Source organism: Salmo trutta, chromosome 15 (genome assembly GCF_901001165.1).
Source record: "Salmo trutta chromosome 15, fSalTru1.1, whole genome shotgun sequence".
Classification (NCBI taxonomy): domain Eukaryota; kingdom Metazoa; phylum Chordata; class Actinopteri; order Salmoniformes; family Salmonidae; genus Salmo; species Salmo trutta.
The window spans coordinates 14,819,701-14,842,967 of record NC_042971.1 but is presented as its reverse complement, the minus strand read 5'-3'; the positions used below and the strand labels follow the sequence as shown (position 1 = coordinate 14,842,967).

Sequence of the window (23,267 nt, the reverse complement as noted above, 5' to 3'; positions counted from 1 at the left end):
ATAGACAGATCATAGAAATACAAAACATAGAACATAACCAAAACCCCGGAATACTCTAAACAAACACCCCTCTACATAAACACATATCCCAACAAACCCCGAACCACATAACAGACACCCCCCCTGCCACGTCCTGACCAAACTACAATAACAAATAACCCCTTTACTGGTCAGGATGTGACAACCACATACAAATTGGGATGGTATTAATGTGTTAATCTCATGTCCCCACAAGACGCAATGCTCTGTTTCTTCAGGTGTAGTAGCACTTAACAGGCCGAACTCTCGCATGACACAGAGACAGTTCTTGTCATAAAGCCAGTTAATATCAATGAAGAAATGGAAAAAAATACATTTTTGTCGTTTCAAATGACACACTCCAGAGGTTCTGCACCCAGGAGTGGCCTAGTTCTTTGAGCCTATGAGGTCGAGATGAATGTCCTATTTCCGCCTGTGGTCACCCTGTCTTTGTTAGCAGTAATTTCCCTTCGATGCATCTGCTGCAGCTGATGTGGCTTCTGACTTCCAAGTGTTTAACCAAGGAGCAAATTGGTGGTTACTTGCCAGCAACTTTCTGATCTCTGTGTCAAGATGGAGTCAATGGAGTAGAATTTGAGCAAGCGCCTTTGGCACAGTCTTCAAACGAGTGTGTACACATACAGTGGTAGGCCAGTACTGTTAATGTGAGTGTGTGTATCAGCGTCTTTATCTGCTTGTGTATCTGTGTGTGTTTGGGTGTGTGTGTACGCACACTTGAGCGTGGTGTGTGTCTCCGTGAATATTTACCTCAAGCATGAATTGATGTACAAAACAATTGTTCACGTTTCTAACATAACCCTCGGTTGCTTGGTTACTGACTACAAGCGGTGCCAAGCGAGCCCCATATGGCTGTCCACCTACTGTGACCTCAAGTGTCAGGCAGCGCGCCTGGACTCTGGCACGGGCTCAGTGCACATTATGGCAGGGGTTTTGGGTCACACTAGCATCCAGCACCCCCCTGGAGCTCCAGAAGTTTGAGGTCAGAACAGCGGCCTCAGGGAGGAGAGGAGGGCAACAGGCGCCCAGGGAAAGGAGAGGCAGACCAACCAAGTCCATCCACATGTCTTATCAACCCACTTCTACTGCTGTCTGTCCTGTTTTCACACACAGGCATCAGCACTTCTCCCCTGGACATATTTTCACACAATATTTTGTTCATTATATGTGTGGTCACCTTGGTTTTCCTACTGCTGGTCTTTCCTGATGAATGTTTGGGACATGGGTTTATATATTTTCACATGGATAGGCAATACAATGCTGTTCAATGCTAAAGCATCATCCCCTCCTTACAGAGCAAGCACATCATTAATAGTGTCTGTTTATGCATGAAAAACATATGACAGTTTTAAAAACCAATTATGAATTCATGAAAGTTTTCTCACTTGGCATTGTCATTTTCTAAGGAGTGAGAGGGGGGTCAATTTCACCCCAAGTCACCTCCTGTGCTGGGCACATGCAGGGCTAGCAGTACTATAAATTCTCAATATTTTACTCTAGAATTCTTCATTGTTTTCTTGGACTAGTTTTCTTTGTGCTCCTCTGCAGTGACTCAAGACAACAGCTACTTGAACAAAGAGCAATCATGTTCATAACACTGAGTGTCTGTCTGTCTGCCTGCAGAAATACAACACAAATACTAACCAAAGCCTTGTTTCATGTGCTGCTCTGTAGCGGATTGAAGCTTGTGCAAACAAAAAGGCAATTTTTTTTAACCTTGCTAATTCCATAGTTTTCTCTTTTCAATTGCTTTCCTTTGAAAGGTCAATAAGAATCTTTATTGTTGGGTCGAAAGAAATGCTCTTGAATAAGTGAATTTCAATGTTTAATAACAAACCAGGCTGCAAGTTATTGCTGTATCAAAACACGGTCTCAGCATGTCAACAAAAGCGCATTTGTATACACACTGGGGCTTAAAAGCCTGTATTGTTTGCTTTGTAGTGGACTGTAATCATTCTGCAGGAGAATTGGCAGCTCAATGGTGAATAAATGAGTTTGGCAAATTTGAATATTCATCATGTATTTGTGCACAGTGGCTGTGTCAGCGATCAGGAAACACTACATGCACTGAATCCAATTAAGATTCCAATGAAAGGCATGTATGAAAAGATCTAGCAGCACTATTGTAATGCATATTGTGTTTATATGTGGATGCTGCATGTAGAACAGTCTGACCACTCAACGCAGGTAATCTGCACCTCGCTGAGGAGGAATAGCGAGGGTATGGAAAGAAAGGGCATGATTCCCGGTTACATGGCTGGGTCAGCCAACCTACACAGTTATAGTATTACAACAATATGCAAATGTGTGAATTGCATTTTTTTAAAACAGATCTGTGAGAAACAACTATTAAAATTACATGCGGATGTACACCATTTTTGCCTGTCTGATACATTTTGGTTTGTCACATGCGCCGAATACAACAAATGTATAGACTTTATTTTTATTTTTTTAAAGAACACAAGCGGAATATATATACACAAGAATGGAGCTATATAGAGGGAGTACCAGTACAAGATCACTGTGCAGAGGTATGAGGTATTTGAGGTAGATATGTACATAAAGAAAGGTTAAAGTGACTAGACATCAGGATAGATAATAATACTATTAAAATAAAGAACAGAGTAGCAGCATATGATGAGTTAAATCATTTGTGTTTGTGTTGTGTCGGTATGCATGTGTGTGTGTTGTGTGTGTATGTAGTGTATGTGAATGTGTGTGGGTTGTGTGTGAGAGTGACAGTGTAGTGTTTGTGAGTGAGTGTGTATATAGCGTGTATAGTCTTGTGAATGTGCATAGACTCAGTCCAAAATAGGGTCCGTGCAGATAGTCCGGGTAACCGTTTAATTAACTATTTAGCAGTAATGGCTATTTAACAGTTTTATGGCTTGGAGGTTGAAGCTGTCTAGGAGCCTGTTGGTCCAAGAGCTGATGATCCGGTACCGTTTGCCGGACGGTAACAGAGTGAACGGCAGGGAGCTCAGCCCCAGTGATGGATGGCAAGGAGCTCAGCCCCAGTGATGTACTGGGCTGTCGGCACCACCCTCTGTAGCATTTGCAATACCAAGCGGTGATGCAGGCAGTCAAGATGCTCTCAATGGTGCAGCTGTATAAGTTTTTGAGGATCCGAGGGCCCATGGCAAATCTTTTCAGCCTCCTGAGGGGGAAGAGGCCCTGTCGTGGATGCATCCGGGTATTTTGTCTGGTCTGGCGGCTTTGTGAGGGTTAACCTGTTTAAAAGTTTTACTCACATTATTTTGCTTATTTGGGAGAGCAGCATCACTGGGCATCTCACGGCTGGGTTTCCCTTTGTAATATGTTATCATCTGCAAGCTCCTTAAAAAAGTATATAATATCAGACACAACCATGCCGGGTGTCAGGGTTGGAGGATTTCAATCTAACAACATTTTCACTGTGACCTCCACCTTCACATCCACCTACACCATAAATCGCATTCCAACCATCACTTAAAGATGCACTCTGGGATCTTAAGCACAAGAAATGTGTAACATATTGCACAAATTGGATTTGTACCATATCAGACAAAATGGATGACAAAGTAAAAAAATTGGATGACTTAGTACACAAAAAATGGGGGCCCGTTTTGGCTCATGAGCACCACTTTCAAAACTATTGGTTGAAATTATACAAATGTTTGAGAGTACAGCGGCTTGTGAAAGTATTCACCCCCTTTGTTTTTTTCCTATTTTGTTGCCTTACAACCTGGAATTAAAATATACTTTTGTGGGGTTTGTAATCATTTGATTTACACAACATGCCTACCACTTTGAAAATGCAAAATATTTTTTATTGTGAAACAAACAAGAAACAATACAAAAAACAGAAAACTTGAGCGTGCATAACTATTCACCCCCCCAAAGTCAATACTTTGTAGAGCCACCTTTTGCAGTAATTACAGCTGCAAGTCTCTTGGGGTGTGTTTCTATAAGCTTGGCACATCTAGCCACTGGGATTTTTGCCCATTCTTTAAGGCAAAACTACTCCAGCTCCTTCAAGTTGGATAGGTTCCGCTGGTGTACAGCAATCTTTAAGTCATACCACAGATTCTCAATTGGATTGAGGTCGGGGCTTTGACTAGGCCATTCCAAGACATTTAAATGTTTCCCCTTAAACCACATGAGTGTTGCTTTAGCAGCATGCTTAGGGTCATTGTCCTGCTGGAAGGTGGACCTCCGTCCCAGTCTCAAATCTCTGGAAGAATGAAACAGCTTTCCCTCAAGAATTTCCCTGAATTTAGCGCCATCCATCATTCCTTCAATTCTGACCAGTTTCCCAGTCCCTGCTGATGAAAAACATCCCCACAGCATGATGCTGCCACCACCATGCTTCACTGTGGGGATGATTTTTTGGGGGTGATGAGAGGTGTTGGGTTTGCATCAGACATAGCGTTTTCCTTGATGGCCAAAAAGCTACATTTTAGTCTTATCTGACCAGAGTACCTTCTTCCATATGTTTGGGGAGTCTCCCACATGCCTTTTGGTGAACACCAAACGTGTTTGTTTATTTTTTTCTTTCAGCAATGGCTTTTTTTCTGGCCACTCTTCTGTAAAGCCCAGCTCTGTGGAGTGTGCGGCTTAAAGTGGTCCTATGGACAGATACTCCAATCTCCGCTGTGGAGCTTTGCAGCTCCTTAATGGTTATCTTTGGTCTCTTTATTGCCTCTCTGATTAATGCCCTCCTTGCCTGGTCTGTGAGTTTTGGTGGGCGGCCCTCTATGGACAGGTTTGTTGTGGTGCCATATTCTTTCCATTTTTTAATAACGGATTTAATGTTGCTCTGTGGGATGTTCAAAGTTTCGGATATTTTGTTATAACCCAACCCTGATCTGTACTTCTCCACAACTTTGTCCCTGACCTGTTAGGAGAACTCCTTGTTCTTCATGGTGCCACTTGCTTTGTGGTGCCCCTTGCTTAGTGGTGTTGCAGACTCTGGGGCCTTTCAGAACAGGTGTAAACTTCCGACTTCAACTGTATACCGAGATCATGTGACAGATCATGTGACACTTAGATTGCACACAGATGGACTTTATTTAACTAATGTGACTTCTGAAGGTAATTGGTTGCACCATATCGTATTTAGGGGATTCATATCAAAGGGGGTGAATACATATGCACCCACCAGTTTTCCTTTTTTTTCTTCTTTTTTTTCTATTGAAACAAGTCATTTTAAAAATTTCACTTCACCAACTTGGACTATTTTGTGTATGTCCATTACATGAAATCCAAATAAAAATCATCAATTTAAATTACAGGTTGTAATGCAACAAAATAGGAAAAACGCCAAGGGGGATGAATACTTTTGCAAGCCACTGTATGTCTTTAATCTTTGAGTTATGAAACTCCACTGTGTTATGTGCCAAATATAACCCCTGCTTTCATGCTATAGCTCTCAAAATAAGTGCTTCTGGTCATGCTGGGCTTGACAGCAGCCTGTGAAGGTCATTAGTCTAAACACAAATGCACTGCCAAAGGTCTGTCTCACACTGCTAGTCAGTGTCATCCTCCTCCCCTTCACCCTTCCCTTCGGCCTCATCTAAATTAGCATCCTGTAATCCTTTAGAAACAAGATGAAAATCAATGTAGAAAGGGGATAATTTCCATTCTGCACTCATGACTGTAACAATGTACGCTGAGAGTCGGGAAGCAAGTTCAGTGAGGGAGTTTTAATTGATAAATTAAACAAACATGCAACACAAACAAAGCACAGACATGACCCAGGAACAGAAACAATGACGACTTGGGGAGAAACCAAAGGGAGTGACATATAAAGGGCAGGTAATCAAGGAGATGATGGAGTCCAGGTGAGTGTCATTATGCACAGTTGCACACGTGACAGTACCCCCTCCCCGATGCGCGGCTCCGGCCACACGACGCCGGCCAAGATGACGATCCCTTGGGATCAGGAGCGGACCGGTCATCTCTGCTAAGGCGCGGGAACCTGTCGATCCAGCTGAGGCGCGGGAGCATGGCGACCTAGAGCGCTGGAGAGAGAGCATACTTGACAGTACCCCCTCCCCGGCGCGTTTGCCTCCAGCCGCAGGACGGCAACCACAGGGACGATCCCGGGGATCCGGAGCAGACCGGCCGCATCCGCTGAAGCGCAGAAACCTGATGAGCTGGCTGAGACCTTCCCAGTTGCCTCGGTCGAGGCACGGGAACCTGTTCATCCAGCTGAGGCATGGGAGCCTATCGAGCCCGCTGAGGCATGGGAGGCTATCGATCCCGCTGAGGTATGGAAACCCGTCAGGCCAACTGAGACATGGGAATCTGACAAACCAGCTGAGACCTCTCAGGTAGCTCCGGCTCGAACACACGGACCAGACATCACCTCCAACACAAAAACAAAACAACAAAAAAACACTCCCTGATGCTTCCCTTTGTTGAGTCGTAATTCTGTAACGATGTACGCTGAGAGTCGGGAAGCAAGTTCAGGGAGTGTGTTTTAATATATAAAAGAAACAAACACGTAACATAAACAACGCACAGACATGACCCAGGAACAGAAACAATGACGACTGGGGGAGAAACCAAAGGGCACGTAATCAAGGAGGTGATGAAGTCCAGGTGAGTATCATTGTGCGCAGATGCGCGTAATGATGGTGACAGGTGTGCGCCATAACGAGCAGCCTGGTGACCTAGAGGCCGGAGAGGGAGCACACGTGACAATGACTTGACTTCCAAAGCCACCGCTGCTTAATGTGATTTCTCCGCACAACGGTCGGGGAATAAAATAGTAATTTTCCAGTAGCTAGGTAAAAAACGCAGGCTCTCCTGATTACTAAACTCAGCAAAAAATGAAACGTCATCTCACTGTAAACGGCGTTTATTTTCAGCAAACTTAATGTGTAAATATTTCTATGAACATAACAAGATACAACAACTGAGACAAAAACTGAACAAGTTCCACATACATCAAAATCAGAAGTAACAGTCAGTATCTGGTGTACTGCAGTGCATCTCCTCCTCATGGACTGCACCAGATTTGCCAGTTCAGCTGTGAGATGTTACCCCACTCTTCCACCAAGGCACCTGCAAGTTCCCGGACATTTCTGGGGGGAATGGCCCTAGCCCTCACCCTCCGATCCAACAGGTCAAGGGGATTGAGATCCGGGCTCTTCGCTGGCCATGGCAGAACACTGACTTTCCTATCTTGCAGGAAATCATGCACAGAATGAGCAGTATGGCTGGTGGCATTGTCATGCTGGAGGGTCATGTCAGGATGAGCCTGCAGGAAGGGTACCACATGAGGGAGGAGGACGTCTTCCCTGTAACCCACAGCGTTGAGATTGCCTGAAATGACAACAAGCTCAGTCCGATGATGCTGTGACACACCTTCCCAGAACATGACGGACTATCCAACTCCAAATTGATCCCGCTCCAGAGTACAGACCTCGGTGTAATGCTCATTCCTTCGATGATAAACGCGAATCCAACCATCCCCCCTGGTGAGACAAAACTGTGACTCATCAGAGAAGAGCACTGTTTGCCAGTCCTGTCTGGTCCAGCGACGGTGGGTTTGTGCCCATAGGCGACGTTGTTGCCGGTGATGTCTGGTGAGGACCTGCCTTACCACAGGCCTACAAGCCCTCAGTCCAGCCTCTCACAGCCTATTGCGGACAGTCTGAGCACTGATGGAGGGATTGTGCGTTCCTGGTGTATCTCGGGCAGTTGTTGTTGCCATCCTGTACCTGTCCCGCAGGTGTGATGTTCGGATGTACAAATCCTGTGCAGGTGTAGTTACACATGGTCTGTCACTGCAAGGACGATCAGCTGTCCGTCCTGTCTCCCTGTAGCGCTGTCCTATGCGTCTCCGTTCCACAGGTGCATGTTCATTAATTGTTTATGGTTCATTGAACAAGCGTGGGAAACAGTGTTTAAACCCTTTACAATGAAGATCTGTGAAGTTGTTTGGATTTTTACGAATTATCTTTGAAATACAGGCGTTCTTTTTTTGCTGAGTTTATATTTGTATTGAAGAGCTCTTTTCAGCGTATTTAGCACATAAAAATACCCACTAGAACTAGGTATCTTGACAGGAAAATACAGTGCATTATTCCAAACACTTGTGTATAATAGGACACTTTGCAATACAGTAAGAATTATTTGGCCCCCATCTATAATATATGAAGTTCCTAATGGCCCAATTTTCTATTCTTTGTTTGGCTCAGGCCTATGCAACTGGCTGCAATTAACAAGTGATTCACCTCATTGTTTGCAATATAATAACCATGTAAAACATTTCTGTTGACAACTCAAAGCACTGACCTTGCATTGCGAAAGGGGGAGGATATAATGCAGCTTTAGTAGTGCTGTTTGTTATCAGGAAGTAAGATGGGAAGGGGAAATATTTTTGGAGACAGGGGAAGACAAGACTTCCAGTTCCCCTCCTCCCACGGCTCAGATCAATGATAGATGGAGAGATTATTCTGGACTCTGACACACTAATAACTTAAAGCTATCTAGCCTCAGCAATAATGTGGCTTCTATGGTTGACATATTTAATAATCAATGAATCACTCCATGAAACAATCAGCTAATTGCTCTTTGCTGCAGAGGAGGAGAGAGAAGGAATTACGTAACGTGGAGTGTCGAACACTAAGCCAACATACCAAGTGCTAACTCATAGTGGGGGGGTGGGGATTGGTGCAGATGGAGGCTAGGGAAAAAATACAGTGCCTTATGAAAGTCCCTGGGATTTTTATCCCTTGACCTATTCCACATTTTGGTGTGTTACAGTCTGAACTCAAAATGGATAAATCATTTTTCACCAATCTACACACAATAGCCCATAATAACAAAGTAAAAACATGTTTCTTGATTTTTTGGGGAAAATAAATTGAAATAGAAATACAGAAATATCTCATTTACATAAGTATTCCACCTTTTGCAGTGATCACAGCTGTGAATCTTTCTAGGTAAGTCTCAAAGAGCATTCCATAACTGGATTGCGCAACATTTGACCATTATTATTTTCAAAATCCTTCTAGCTCTGTCTAGTTGGTTGTTGATCATCATTAGACAACATTTTCAGGTCTTGCCATAGATTTTCAAGTAGATTTAAGTCAAAACTTTAACTCGGCCACTCAGGAACATTCACTGTCATCTTGGTAAGCAACTCCAGTGTATATTTGGTCTTGTATTTTAGGTTATTGTCCTGCTGAAAGGTGAATTTGTCTCCCAGTGTCTGTTTGAAAGCAAACCGAACCACATTTTCCTCTAGGATTTTGCCTGTGCTTAGTTCCATTCTGTTAATGTTTTATCCTGAAAAACTCTGCAGCCCTTAACGATTACAAGCATTCCCATAACATGATGCAGATGCCACTATGCTTGAAAATATAGAGAGTAGTACTCAGTAATGTGTTGTATTGGATTGCCCCAAACATAACACTTTGTATTCAAGACTAATGTTGGGCAGTATTACATTAGTGCCTTGTTGCAAACAGGATGCATGTTTTGGGACATTTTTATTCTGTGCAGGCTGCCTTCTTTTCACTCCGTCAATTAGGTTAGTATTGTGGAATAACTACAATGCTGTTGATCCATCCTCAGTTTTCTCCTATCACAGCCATTAAACTCTGTAAGTGTTTTAAAGTCGCCATGGGCCTCATGGTGAAATCCCTGAGAAGTTTCCTTCCTCTCTGATAACTGAGTTAAGAAGGACGCCTGTATATTTTTTGTGACTGGGTGTATTGATACACCATCCAAAGTGTAATGAATATCTTGACCATGCTCAAAAGGGATATTTAAATGTCTGCTTTTTATTTTATTTTTTTACCCATCTACCAATAGGTGCTCTTCTTTGCAAGGCATTGGAAAACCTGCCTGGTCTTTGTGGTTGAATCTGTGCTTGAAATTCACTGCTCGACTGAGGGACCTTAGCGATATTTGTATGTCTGGGGTACAGAGATGAGCTAATCATATCCTCCTATCCAACAAGTCCCCCTGCCCTCCCTCTTCTCATTTTCTGCAACTCAACAATAGCCAGTCAGTTTATTGGATAGGGGGATATCTGCACACAGCGGTGTCTTCATTATGTTTTGATGATTTTCAATAACCTGTGTTTACAAATGGGATGTGTAGGCATTATTCTGCCCCCTTTTCTAAGTAACAGATTCAACTTCCAAGAGCTAAGTAGGTGTATTATCATCCACAGCACTGCAGTCATTATACTCTTCAATACATATCCACCCACATTACTATTGTGCTATGCAGTGCCTCATCTGATTGAAACCAACAAAGTACTCCATAAGAAATGGAGTTCAACTTTAAAGAGATCCCATCCCATTTCAATATTCCATTGTAATCCATTCACTTTATATAGAGACCATTAATCAGGAAACAGGATATAGCATCTCAAACTGAACAACCCAAAATGTCAAACAGGCTTTTCAGTTGACAGATACTGTTGTCTAAAGTATCCGGTAATTTGTTAAAATGAATCTGGGGAATATTCAATGATATGGATCATCTGCTCTCATACTGTTGGATAGCTAGAAAGATAACGATGATGGATGACTAAGTCCACCGGCTCACTAAGTAACTTGCCAACAAACATTGTCTTTATTGGGTAGAGATAGGCCTATTCCAGGTGTGATTTTGTACATGGTTTGGTTACAATATTTACTTATTTCTCCAAAGTAATGTCAAGTCATTGATTTGTTTACAATTATGAAACATTACAAACATTACCTCAGGCTATAGAGCACAGTGCCATCTGGATGCAGTCGAATCATTCTGTTTTTCACTGTGACACCATGGACAAAAGACTTCTTGTCATTTAGGAAGTAGGTGTCCGGGACCCACAGCTGATCCGCTACCCGGTTATCCAGGGTGAGATTGAGGGGAATCTCTGAGTAGGATAACCGCTTGTCTCGCCAAGCTTGCTGGAAATACATAGTCAATGTATAGTCCTAAAAAAGAGAAAGATAGATAGACAGAGAGAGAGAGAGACATAGAGAGAGAGAGACAGACATAGACAGAGAGAGACATAGAGAGAGAGAGACATAGAGAGAGAGAGAGATATTACTGGGGCCCAGGGATCAGGATGGAAAGACAAGAAAATATATATTAACTCAACATGAGTAGTTAACATGAGTAGTGTCTGACCATTTGTCTTTGACAGAGTTATAGAGACCCCAAAAACGTTATTTTAGCAAGACAATACTGTTGGTTTTAAGAATGTTGTCTGCAATGGCTTAGTACTACTACATGTGTGAATAGCAAATGCCAGCATGTCCAAATAAAAAAACATGTTTTTATTTCAGTAGCAAGAGTTTCAGACCCTCCCTTGGCATTGTGCATTCGCATCACAACAACTCGAAAAGCTACACTATATATACAAAGGTATGTGGACGCCCCTTCAAATGCGTGGATTTGACTATTTCAGCCACACCCGTTGCTGACAGGTGTATAAAATCGAGCACCCAGCCATGCAATCTTCATAGACAAACATTGGCAGTAGAATGGCCTTAGTGAAGAGCTCAGTGACTTTCCAACAAGTCTGTTCATCAAATTTCTGCCTTGCTAGAGTGGCCCAGGTCAACTGTAAGTGCTGTTATTGTGAAGTGGAAACGCCTAGGAGCAACAACGTAGGACACACAAGCTCACAGAGCACATAGTGCGTAGCACGTTATCTGTCCTTGGTTGCAACACTCCTTACCGAGTTCCAATCTGCTTCCGGAAGCAACATCAGCACAATAACTGTTCGTAGGGAGCTTCATGAAATAGGTTTCCATGGCCGAGCAGCAGCACACAAGCCTAACATCACCATGCGCAATCCCAAAGGGCGACTGGAGTGATGTAAAGCTTGCCGCATTGGACTTTTGAGTAGTGAAAATGCATTCTCTGGAGTGATGAATCACACTTCACCATCTGCCAGTCCGACGGACAAATCTGGGTTTGGCTGATGCCAGGAGAACACTACCCGCCCAAATGTAAAGTTTGGTGGAGGAGAAATAATGGTGTGGGGCTGTTTTTCATGGTTCGGGCTAGGCCCCTTAGTTCTAGTGAAGGGAAATCTTAATGCTACAGCATACAATGACATTCTTAATTCTTAATTATTCTGTCCTTCCAAATTTATGGCAACATTTTGGGGAAGGCCCTTTCCTGTTTCAACATGACAATGCCCCCTTGCACAAAGTGAGGTCGATACAGAAATGTTTTGTTGAGATCGGTGTGGAAGAACTTGACTGGCCTGCACAGAGCCCTGATCTCAACCAATGTTCTAGCATCTAGTGGAAAGCCTTCCCAGAAGAGTGGAGGCTGTTATAGCAGCAATGGGGGACCAACTCCACATTAATGCCCATGATTCTGGAATGAGATGTTCTGTGTACTGTAGATATTACATCATCAATATGTTTAATAGAAAAACAAGCAAAAAAATATCTAAGGAGAGAAAATATCACCCCACTTCATATACTGTATATTGACAACTTCAGGTTTTTTTACATCCTCGGTAACTTAGCCTAGTCCTGACTTCATAACTAAATGTATTGACTTATGAGTCACTGCAAATGATTACTAATATTCTCTATAAAACAACAATTGACAAAATTACAGTTGGGGAGCACATTGCATTTCAGCTGAATATAATCATTTGTGGGGTTAGCCAGAGAGTATTGCAAAATGTTCAGATTATATTTGGAACAAACAGCCAAGCCAGCACACTGCTTCTGCTACGCTAACAATAAGAAGCACAGCAATCCATCCATCCATGAAAAATAAACTTGGGAAACTTGCTGTCTCAGGGCACTTTTGTCACCACTGGCAGATCCACTTCTCCTAACAGAGGCTGAACATGCATTTTGGATATGTCTGTTGGTTGCAAAGATGATGACATCCCTATATCTACTACACTAAATGGACTGACTGGAAAGGGGGGCATGAAAGCAGAAACAGAGATTGAGTCAGTGAGCTATCGTCATGTGAATCACGCCCAACACATCCCTTCATTTCTCTCCACATGAACTCCTTGTTTGCAACAAAGTTTGTTGCTAACATTTTTGCTGACCTAACTATGCTATTCCAAGTCCCATCAAACATTGTGCATCATAACATTAAAGAACAAACAGCAGAGCCTGGTTGTAACTTTCATAATTTTGAAATGTTTCGATTTCCTTTTCCGGCTAGGGGTGTTTCTACTGCTAATCAAAAATGTTCATGTTTATGCAAATTACATTTTTATATTCAATAAAGTGTTAATTGTCGGTCGTTGATATGTCGATTGATCAATAGTATTGCCTGTGAGGTGTATTAACACTGTCTATTGAAAATACTAATAATACCTGGTCTAGGTGCTAATGGTTTATGCCAGGTTAGGGAATATCTTTTTATCATACAGAGAGGCTGCTTATGAGGTAACATGCTGTGACAAAGATCTGCCAGTATATAGGCACCTACTCAGCTGTGTGAGTTTTATATACTGAACAAAAATATGAAAGCCCCTTACGAAAACGATTGCAGTCAGAGTGCAGTATAGCTACCGTATGCTACAAATACTGTGTCCAAAATAAATGTCAAAAATTTACTGCAGTAATTTTGCAGTATAACTGCAGTTAGAGTGCAGTATAACTGCAGTTCAACTGCAATACACTGCAGTTATTCTGCAATTACTGCGTCCAAAATACCACAGTCGACTACAGTTACTGCACTTTTACTGCAGTTTCAAAACTGCAATCTGTTTTTGTAAGGGGAAACATGCAACAATTTCAATAATTTTCCTGAGTTACAGTTCATATAAGGAAATCAGGCAATTGAAAGTAATTCATTAAGCCCTAATCTATGGATTTCACATGCCTGAGAATACAGATATGCACGTGTTGTTCACAGATACATTAACAAAAAGTAGGAGCCTGGATCAGAAAACGATAGTTACCGGATTTGGAACTCCAGTTCTATGAGTGGAGCGGAGCCCCATGTGGGAGCTCTGCTCCTAGTGGCATACCCCACTTCCTAGGCAGCGAACAGCCTGAGAGAAAATTACACACAAAATTACACACACACATGCAGCCAATTGAAGTACAGGTGTCCCCTCAATCAGCCTCCCGAGAAATTATCTTCAGCAAGACTGGGGGTCGGCAGGGCCTTAAGTCGTATGGGGCTCCGCTCCACTCATAGAACTGGAGTTATAACTCCGGTAACTATCGTTCTACTTCGTGGAGCTCCGCCCCATAGGGGAGCTCTGCTCCTAGTGGTTTAAGGCGGAGCGCAACGCTCTAAAATGTACTACCTGCCGAACCTAACACTTCTAAAATTAATGAAAAGGTCGGGCTCAGCTAAGGCTGCGACCAAATCCCGCAGTACTGTAACATACTGTGTAAACACTGTCACAATATACTGCGTCCTCAGTCTTATCCACCCTACTCAGCCTGGAGGCATTCACTAATGACTAGTGGGCAGATAAACAGAATATGAGCCATACTAATCTGTACAAGCAGATAGATGATACTTCAATATTCTGTCAATATTAAAGATTGGTCTAATAGTACTGTAATACTAGTTACAGAACTATACCCCTACTCTGTCCGCTCAAACACAGTCATAGACTTGTGGGCAGGATATAACATGTGACTCTACTGTACCACACCCTCAGCCAGGAGACTTGTCATGTAGTCATTCTAATAGGGAAAAGCGGACCTGATGGAAACCCTGTCCATTGGTCCTGCATTTCTCACCTTAGTTCTAGCCCTCCCATCAGCAATGCTGAGTGTAGGCTGAACCAATTTAGAAGACATATTCACTGATTTCTCAGTGTAATGCGCCACACTCAATCCATAGGCCAAAACCAATGATTCATGGGCAGATAACAGAATATGGGTCATACTAATCTGACTCAGCAGATAGATGATACCTCAATATACCATCAAAGTTAGTGACCGGTCTAATAGTACAGCAATACCAGTTACAGTACTATTTCCCTCATCACTCTGCCCCAACACAGTGAAACACTGGTGGGCAGTCAAGACATATACTCTACTGTACTGACAAATTCAGATATGAGTCATGTCACACGTCTCTCTCCTTGAAAAAGAGCGGACCTAATAGGAACCACGCCCAACGGTCCTGCATTTTTTCCCTTAACTCATGTTCTCCCATCAGCCACGCTGAGTACAGAACGAGCTAGTGAGTTAGAAGACAAGTCTAGAAGGTAGAACCGGATAAAAGGAGATGGTGACGACCACGACGCCGCTGCACAAATATCCTCTACCCATGTTCCTCTGAAAAGGGCCGTAGATGCCGCTACTCCACGAGTGGAGTGGGCTCTTACTCCCTGAGGCAGTGGTCGCCCTGCCGTCTCATAAACCGTCTCAATGCCTTCGCAAAGCCAATGAGACAGCCACTGTTTTGAAAGTGGTCTACCAAGTGTACTAGCATCATGACACACAAACAGCTGAGGCGATGACCTAATCATCGCCGCACCGGGCACATGTGATGAAGCCTCTCCTCTCTCCGCTCCACATGGGGAGGGGGGGGGGGGAGAAGGCCCACTGCTCAACGGTCTGTGACCTACATGAGCTTTTAATAACCTTCGGCATAAATTCCGGGATAGGATGTAACACCGCTCTGCTCAGATCGCCATTGATGGCAAGGCAGTCGGGTCTCGTCGAAAGAGCACACACATCACTGACGCGCTTGGCCGTTGTCAAAGCAAGCAACAGTGCCGTCTTCAGAGATAGCATCTTGAGGGGGATTTGATTCAATGGCTCAAAAGGCGTCTCGCAGAGCGCCTCGAGTACCAAAGTTAAATCCTACTCGGGAAGCATGGCTCTAGGCACTGGCCTAAGCCGCAGCGTTCCCAAAAGAAACCGTTTCACTAGAGGGTGGCTGAAGACGGTGTCTCTGCCAAACCCCTCATGCCAAGATGAAATCGCTGCCGCGAACACCTTAATGGTGGCAGGTGAGTGCTGATATCAAACATGAGCTGTAGGAATGAGAGCACGCTCTCAACCTGACAGCACACGGGGTCCACATTCTATGTGGCACACCATTGTGAAAACACGTTCCATCTGCTGGCATACATCCTGGATGTGGAACTGGTACGCGAGCCCTGTAGCGTTCTGATTACTTAATCAGATAACCCACGGTGCTCTAATCTGTCCCTCTCAGGTGCCAGACCCTCAGTGGTTGGCCGATTAGAGGCAGTTGCTCTATTATGCCTCCCGCCTGAGACATCACGTCCTCTCGATGTGGAATGGGCCATGATGGCGCAACCAACATTTGAGTCATCTCCGTGTACCACTGGGCCCCTGGGGGATCGGGGGCTATCAATATGATTGACAGCCCTCCTGTTCTCACGTGGGCTAGCAGTGGGAGAATGTATGACAGCGATGGAAATGCATCCAGGAGAACATCCGGCCACGGTTGGTGCGCAAAAGCATCTATCCCTAGTGGCGGTTTGTCCTGGGCTCGTAGTGAGAACCATAGGGGACACTGCACGTTCACACGTGACGCGAACAGGTCTACTTTGGCTCTCCCAAACCATTCCCATATTTGGAGAACAATGTCGGGGTGCAGCTGCCACTCGTTATCTCGGGGACCCCCTCGAGACATGAGGTCTGCTCCAACGTTCTGATAGCCTGGAATGTGTGCTGCTGTCAACGAGCGAAGGTGCTCGTGAGCCCACATCCACAATTCCTCTGCCAGCCGGTGGAGTGCAGGAGACCTGACTTCTCCTTGGCAATTTATGTAGGCTACTGTGGTTCGGTTGTCACCAGCACCAGCACCACACCAGCACGTCGCGACCCCGTAGGGTAGACACGAAGTAAGACAGAACCAGTAGAACGGTCTCCAACTCCAGGAGGTTGATGTGGCATCCCGAGTGAGGCCACACATCTCCGATCGCCCGAGCTTGATATGTCCCTCCTCATCCAGTCAGACAAGCATCTGTAAACATTGGAATATAGGAGGGCACGTTGCCTATTGGGACCCCTTGTGTCAGAACGCACGGGTCTCTCCAATAATTCAGGTTCGCTCTGAGCGAGAGGGGAACCACCAACAACCGATGACTGTGACTCACTGGGTCCAGTCGTAGTTTGGCAAACCATCGCTGTGTTCTGCACACATGCAGAAGTCCCAGCGGAACCACGGAGTGGGTAGACGACATGAGGCCCAAGAGTGTCATGACGGAATGCGCAAGGTTGCCCCTTGAAAGGGGGAGGAAATATTGGCGCATTCTGTGAGAAACGGGGGCGACGACACGTTGGTTTTACACGTAACCTTGTGGTTCCAGCCCTCCATGAACGCAGCACGCCTGCCTGAGTTAGTGTGCCGTCTCCCAATAGTGATTGCGTCAACATGGGGTTGTGTACAACGAGCTGTTCTTTAGACCCTGAGCCACATTGCTCATAGGAATGTGTGGTGTAGGTTTTTTATGAGGTATAGCATGGCGGCTCATCAAGAGCGTCTCTTGGTGCACCGGATGCTGCCGTTCGACGGGCTCACCGTCTGGCCGTAGACCCAGGTCTATTAGAGATGGTGGAGCGAGGGAGGTCTTTTGAAGCTGCTCTAGACCCTCCTGCTAAAGGCAGTTGTCTCGATAGGCGGCTCCGAAGAGACTGCTGTCAGAGATGGGGGCGTTTAGCAGGGTGGCTTTGGCGGTCTCCTTCATAGCCGTCATTGACAGCCAGAGGTGTCGCTCTGAGACCACCGAAGTGGCCATGGACCTCCCCGGGCATACAGCCAATGCTTGTGTGAGATGGAGGTTGGCGCCATAAATCTTCAACGCTTCCTCTATCTCCTCTTCCGAAAGCTCAGTCTTACCAGTGGTGAGACGGGACAGAGAGGCTGCTAGGAGGACAATATTATTTGCTGCTGCTACAGCCTATTCACCTAGAATAAAGGACTCTGATGAATGGGGTGTACGCCTTTGCCGGCGCTCTGACCGTTAAAGGCGACCCACACGCACCCTCCACGTATTTTCAGAGTGAAGGCATAGCCGGCAAAGACCCTTCTTGGTCTTGAGTATGGGCCGCCCACCATCATATCCACTTCCGAGTTGGAGGGAATGGGAGGCAATGTAATCTCCAGACGGCTCGCGGCCCGCTCATTGAGCCCTGTAAAGTCAGAGCGCAGAGAGGCCGTTGCGTAGGAGGGGGCTGCTGAAAACTCAGAGCCCGTCTCCTCCTCGACCAAGGATGTGAAATTCCCCTTGCTCTCCCTAGGGATGGGGGTCATTTCAGCCTCGGTCAGTAGGGTGGATTTTTCCGGAGAAAACCCCAAACACTTACTACATCCTCGTCTTCTCTAGAGGCACCGTTATCATATGACGCCTCAGAATCTGAGGCTAACACAGTCATGGCGTCTTCTAGACCTGAAAAATGCCCACCGCTACTTCCTCTCATTTAAAGAAAGGATGGCGCAGCTAGGGCATTCCGGGGGATCTGGGAGGCCTAAGCACAGCGATACTGGTGGAGCAGCGACACTGAGCCTTTAAAGAGCTTTTGGGTTGAGTAGAAAAGGCGTGCTCATTCAGCACGACACACCTCCTTCGCGTAGAGTTGATCAGGCTGTTGATTGCGGCGTGTGGAATGTTCTCACTTCTCTTCAACGGCTGTGCGAAGTTGCTGGATATTGGCAGAAACTAGAACACGCTGTCATTCATTCATGATCCAGAGCATCCCAAACATGCTCAATGGGTGACATGTCGGGTGAGTATGCAGGCCACGGAAGAACTGGGACATTTTCAGCTTCCAGGAATTATGTACAGATCTTTGTGACATGGGGCTGTGCATTATCATGCTGAAATGCAATTATGTTCGTTGTTCGTAGCTTATGCCTGCCCATACCATAACACCACAGCCACCATGGGACAGGACAGTCTGTTCATAACGTTGACATCAGCAAACTGCTCACCCACACGGCGCCATACACATCGTTTGCGGTTGTGAGGCTGGTTTGACTTCTCAAAAATTATGTTGTGGGCTTTGGTAGAGTAATTTACATTAAATTGTCTGGAAACAGCTCTGGGGGAAATTCCTGCAGTCAGCATGCCAATTGCATGATCCCTCAAAACTTGAGAAATCTGTGGCATTGTGTCGTGTGACAAAACGGTACATTGTAGAGTGGCCTTTTATTGTCCCCAGCACACACAGTGCACCTGTGTAATGCTCATGCTGTGTAATCAGCTTCTTGACATGCCACACCTGTCAGATGGATGGATTATCTTGGCAAAGGTGAAATGCTCACTAACAGAGATGTAAACAAATTTGTGCAAAACATTTTAGAGAAATAAGGTTTTTGTGCATATGGAACATTTCTGTGATCTTTTATTTCAGCTCATGAAACATGGGAAGAACATTTTACACGATGTGTTTTTTATTATTTTCCTGCATTTGTATTTAGTAAATAACCTCTGTATCCAGTCTTCTTCATCACCTGCACTGACTTCTTAGGGCTAGGGTCCTTTTTTCAGAATTTCCGCCTTACTGACGTGCCCAAAGTAAGCTGCATGTTACTTAGGCCCAGAAGCCAGGATATGCATATGATTGGTATCATTGGATATAAAACACTTTGAAGTTTGTAGAAATGTTAAAATAATGTATGAGACTATAACACAATTGATATGGTAGCCAAAAATCCAAAGAAAGATCAACCGGAAATATATATTTTTTGAGATCCCATGCTCTTTCAATGGAAAGGTATGGGTCCTATGTAATTCCAGCTCCCATTAAAATGCAAATCAATTTATAACATTTTTGACATGCGTTTTTCTGGATTTTTTTGTTGTTATTCTGTCTCTCACTGTTCAAATAAACCTACCATTAAAATTATAGACTTATCATTTCTTTGTCAGTGGGCAAACGTACAAAATCGGCAGGGGATCAAATACTTTTTTCCCTCACTGTATTTAAGGTTTGAAAGGCTTTTAAATGGTGTAATGTCCACTTTAAAATGTCAGGCTTGATTTGCCCAAACGCACAATTTATCAACCATTACAAAAAATGTCCATTATTATAATCCACATAATAATTCATGTTTCCTGTTGCTGCAGGATTATTTGACATATGTGAGAAACTGGTCAAATTAAGATAGTATATCTGTAGGCCTACTTACAGCACTTTACTGTACTAAACAGGCCCCGTCCTGCACGTGCAGCCTCCCAACACTTGAGATACATCCCAGTTGATCTTTATGTAATAACTCTCGCTGCGCTCACTCTCACAATCTTAACAACACATGCTGGGCTTTGTTTCCATGGAGGCTTCACAACCTAGTTCCCTCTCCACTCATCACTACACACTACAGATCTGCTATCTTAATTTGATCACTATGTCGTCGCAAAGCATTTTCCTGCATAGCAGGAAATTCAACTTTGTAGTGTATTCAATGTTTAAAAAGGCTTCATAAGTTTGTCATTTCCTCTTAAAAATGTCAAACTTGATTTGCCCTAACAAAAAATGTATCACCCCTGACAAATGTCCATTCATTATAATCCATATAATAAATCACGTCCTGTGACTGCAAGATTATTTGAATGTTGTGAGAAACTAGTCAAATTAAGGTAGTATATCTGTAGCATCTACTAGGCATGGGGTCCTTCTCTCTTTCTGATGAGCAAGTCTCAAGGCCATGGTGCATTGAAGTATGAGCTCTCCCTTTGGCTTTGGTTACGCTGATCTACAACACTCCACAGTGAACTATTGTGAGTATTGTATGCATTGATGTTGTCACTAGAGTCTGCATTCGGTAGACCACAGTACCAATATTGGCAAAATAACTTGTTAGAAGTCATAGAGTAGAAGAGATAGAAGGTGATAGGAACAGAGTGGAGTGTGTGTGTGTGTGAGAGAGAGAGAGTGTGTGTTTGTGTGTATATGTGTTTACGTGTTTGTGCGTGCAACCGTGTGTGTTTCCATGCACGTTACGTGTGTGTGTTTATTCAGGCAGAGAAGTATGAACATTTATAGATCCATGTACGATAACAAATAGTTTGCCATGACTGCTCACTGTGTGTGTCTGGGGAGTAGTCCCTTGGGGTAAGAGTAAACTGCATCTGTTCTCGCCTGGCAGAAGGATTACACCAGCAATTTAGGATTAGTTTAGGATTTGACTATTTTATTATTATCTATGATTGTAAATGTGTGTACTGTACAATTCAGTCTGACTGCCAATTTGCCAATAAAGCGAACTATCACCTATACCCGCAGTATTCACGTCATTATGAAATCTCAGGCAATTTGAAGCGAGTTTTCGTTAGCGATTAGATAATCACTGTAGGTATTTCCTGTGAGGCATTTCCTGTTTTCCTACAGAGGAGTTTTCACAGCTGTCCAAAGTTTGGACAGACCCCACACTTGAATAAAGACTGCATTATGGCTGAGGGATAGAGAGTCCTCCTTGTCATCCCATTGCTGCTATTGTCTTGAACAAGCTTCACCTGAGAGGGAAGGCTTGCTTAGCAGGATGGCCCTGCTAATGGGCCACTGTGCCAAAGTTACTTGGACTGGAGTAAAACATGAAGCTCCTCAAAGGCGTGTTATAGCCTCCATCTCTCTGTAAGGAGAACTGCTGCTGAGAATCAACAGAATCGCAGTGCTAGCCAGTGTCAGTGTGGAGGAGTCTGTCATAACACCAGTGGTAATGAGCATCACTAAGTAATCTAAGTTAGAGGAGAGAAAAAGAGACGGCTAGATTTTATGAGAGCTGGGCTGCCAGTGAGGACGACAATAGAGTAATTATTTTTCTCCAACCTCTCGCACAGCTGTTGGCTTCATATTAACAAACCTCTTTAACAAATGGCTGCATCCAATGGCTCAGTTTGGCCACTTATCGCTGTCACAAAACCAAACCTCCACAGCATCAAAACCTAGATTATGATTATGCATTATTAAGTTAGATCTAATGGTTTAATTTTCTTTCTACCTTTTGAAAGTTTCCAAAATCCTTTTTCTCCTCTCAGACTCAGGACAAGTGCCACTGCAGCCTAAGAGGCTTTCGCAGAATGCTAACTGAAGAGAAGTGTTGAAACACGGGCCAGGTCTGAGTACCAAAGAGTGTTGTGCAATTACTCAGCTGCTGACAGGAAAGTAAGGCTTCATTACCAATACTATATTCAACAGGGAATAATCAAGTGTCGACATTTTGTATCCATTGTATAACCTTCTTCCTTATTGCTGGAAATGCTATTTCAGCTATAACCTCTCTCCATGCCATTGCATGTGTTTAGTTTCCGATACACACAGAGATTTAAAACAACAATGACTAAAACAAAAAAAAACATGTTGAGTAGCCCTGGCATGACTGACCCGTGTTGGGCCAAAAACGCTGCAGGCACGATTTGTGGATAAAACACATCCTCGGGGTAGAGATGCTGCCTCACTAGGCGGGCTCCTATCAAATGTGTCCTGGCAGTGGCAATAGCAGGGCCCAGCAGAGCATGCAATAAGGACACCTTTTCGTTACTATTCCCTCCAATAACCAGTCCCCCACCCTGAGTGGACCAAGGCAGAGCGGGATGGTGGTGGAGGGAGCGGGTTGGATTGGGGGGGTGGCGACTATAGGTTATAGTTCTGCTTCCTCATCACCCACTACCCTTGGAGTGAGTTATCCATTTCAATGACAGTGGTGTGTTTGCTGGAAGGGATGGAATATGAAAGGTAAGGAAAGCTCAGTGGAGCAGTGATGCATATTGCTTTTATTCTCACCACACTTTCAACCTCCCTCTCTCCTTTCTTTCTTTATATCTCCTTCCCTCTTCTCCCTCTCTGTGACTTTCCATCTCAATCTCTGAGGAGGCAACTCTTGCGTCAATCCACGTGCCTCTGTTGAATAATAAAAAATGTCCTGACACTTTCACAGCAAGCGTGTGAACACATCTGATTATTCTTACTGAATAAATACCGCCAAGGAAGCTACTCTATCCATAAAACATAGCTGGTGTTGGATCCTATTAGAAGGTGCTAGATGGTTTTAAAGAGTTTATGACAAGAGCTGAACTGGAATGCCTCACACGGCATGGCAGCAAAGGTCTGCTGACGCCTGAATCCTAAAGCAACTTCACACTTTCCTCCTGTCTTTGGAATAGAATGAGTGAGAAGACCTGATCCACCCATCATTCAACCAGATGTCCACAGTACGGTCTGATGTTAACCCACTTCAGTCACTGGAAAAGCTCTCAGAAAAGATGCATCCCTTATTCCACTCACATAGCCTACCTACAGTATACAGCACTGCTACAGAATGTTTCATATAAATAGACAACAGATTTATACCCA

At 44.2% G+C, this 23,267-nt stretch overlaps 1 protein-coding gene across 1 annotated transcript in view; it reads right to left on the bottom strand.

Moving 5' to 3' along the window:
- Nucleotides 1-23,267, bottom strand: part of gabrb2b (gamma-aminobutyric acid type A receptor subunit beta2b) — a 92,463-nt gene that overhangs the window by 44,570 nt on the left and 24,626 nt on the right. Inside the window, exon 4 of the mRNA XM_029690495.1 lies at nt 10,747-10,967. Within this exon, the coding sequence (XP_029546355.1) occupies nt 10,747-10,967 (221 nt within the window). The remainder of the gene's footprint in view (nt 1-10,746; nt 10,968-23,267) is intronic.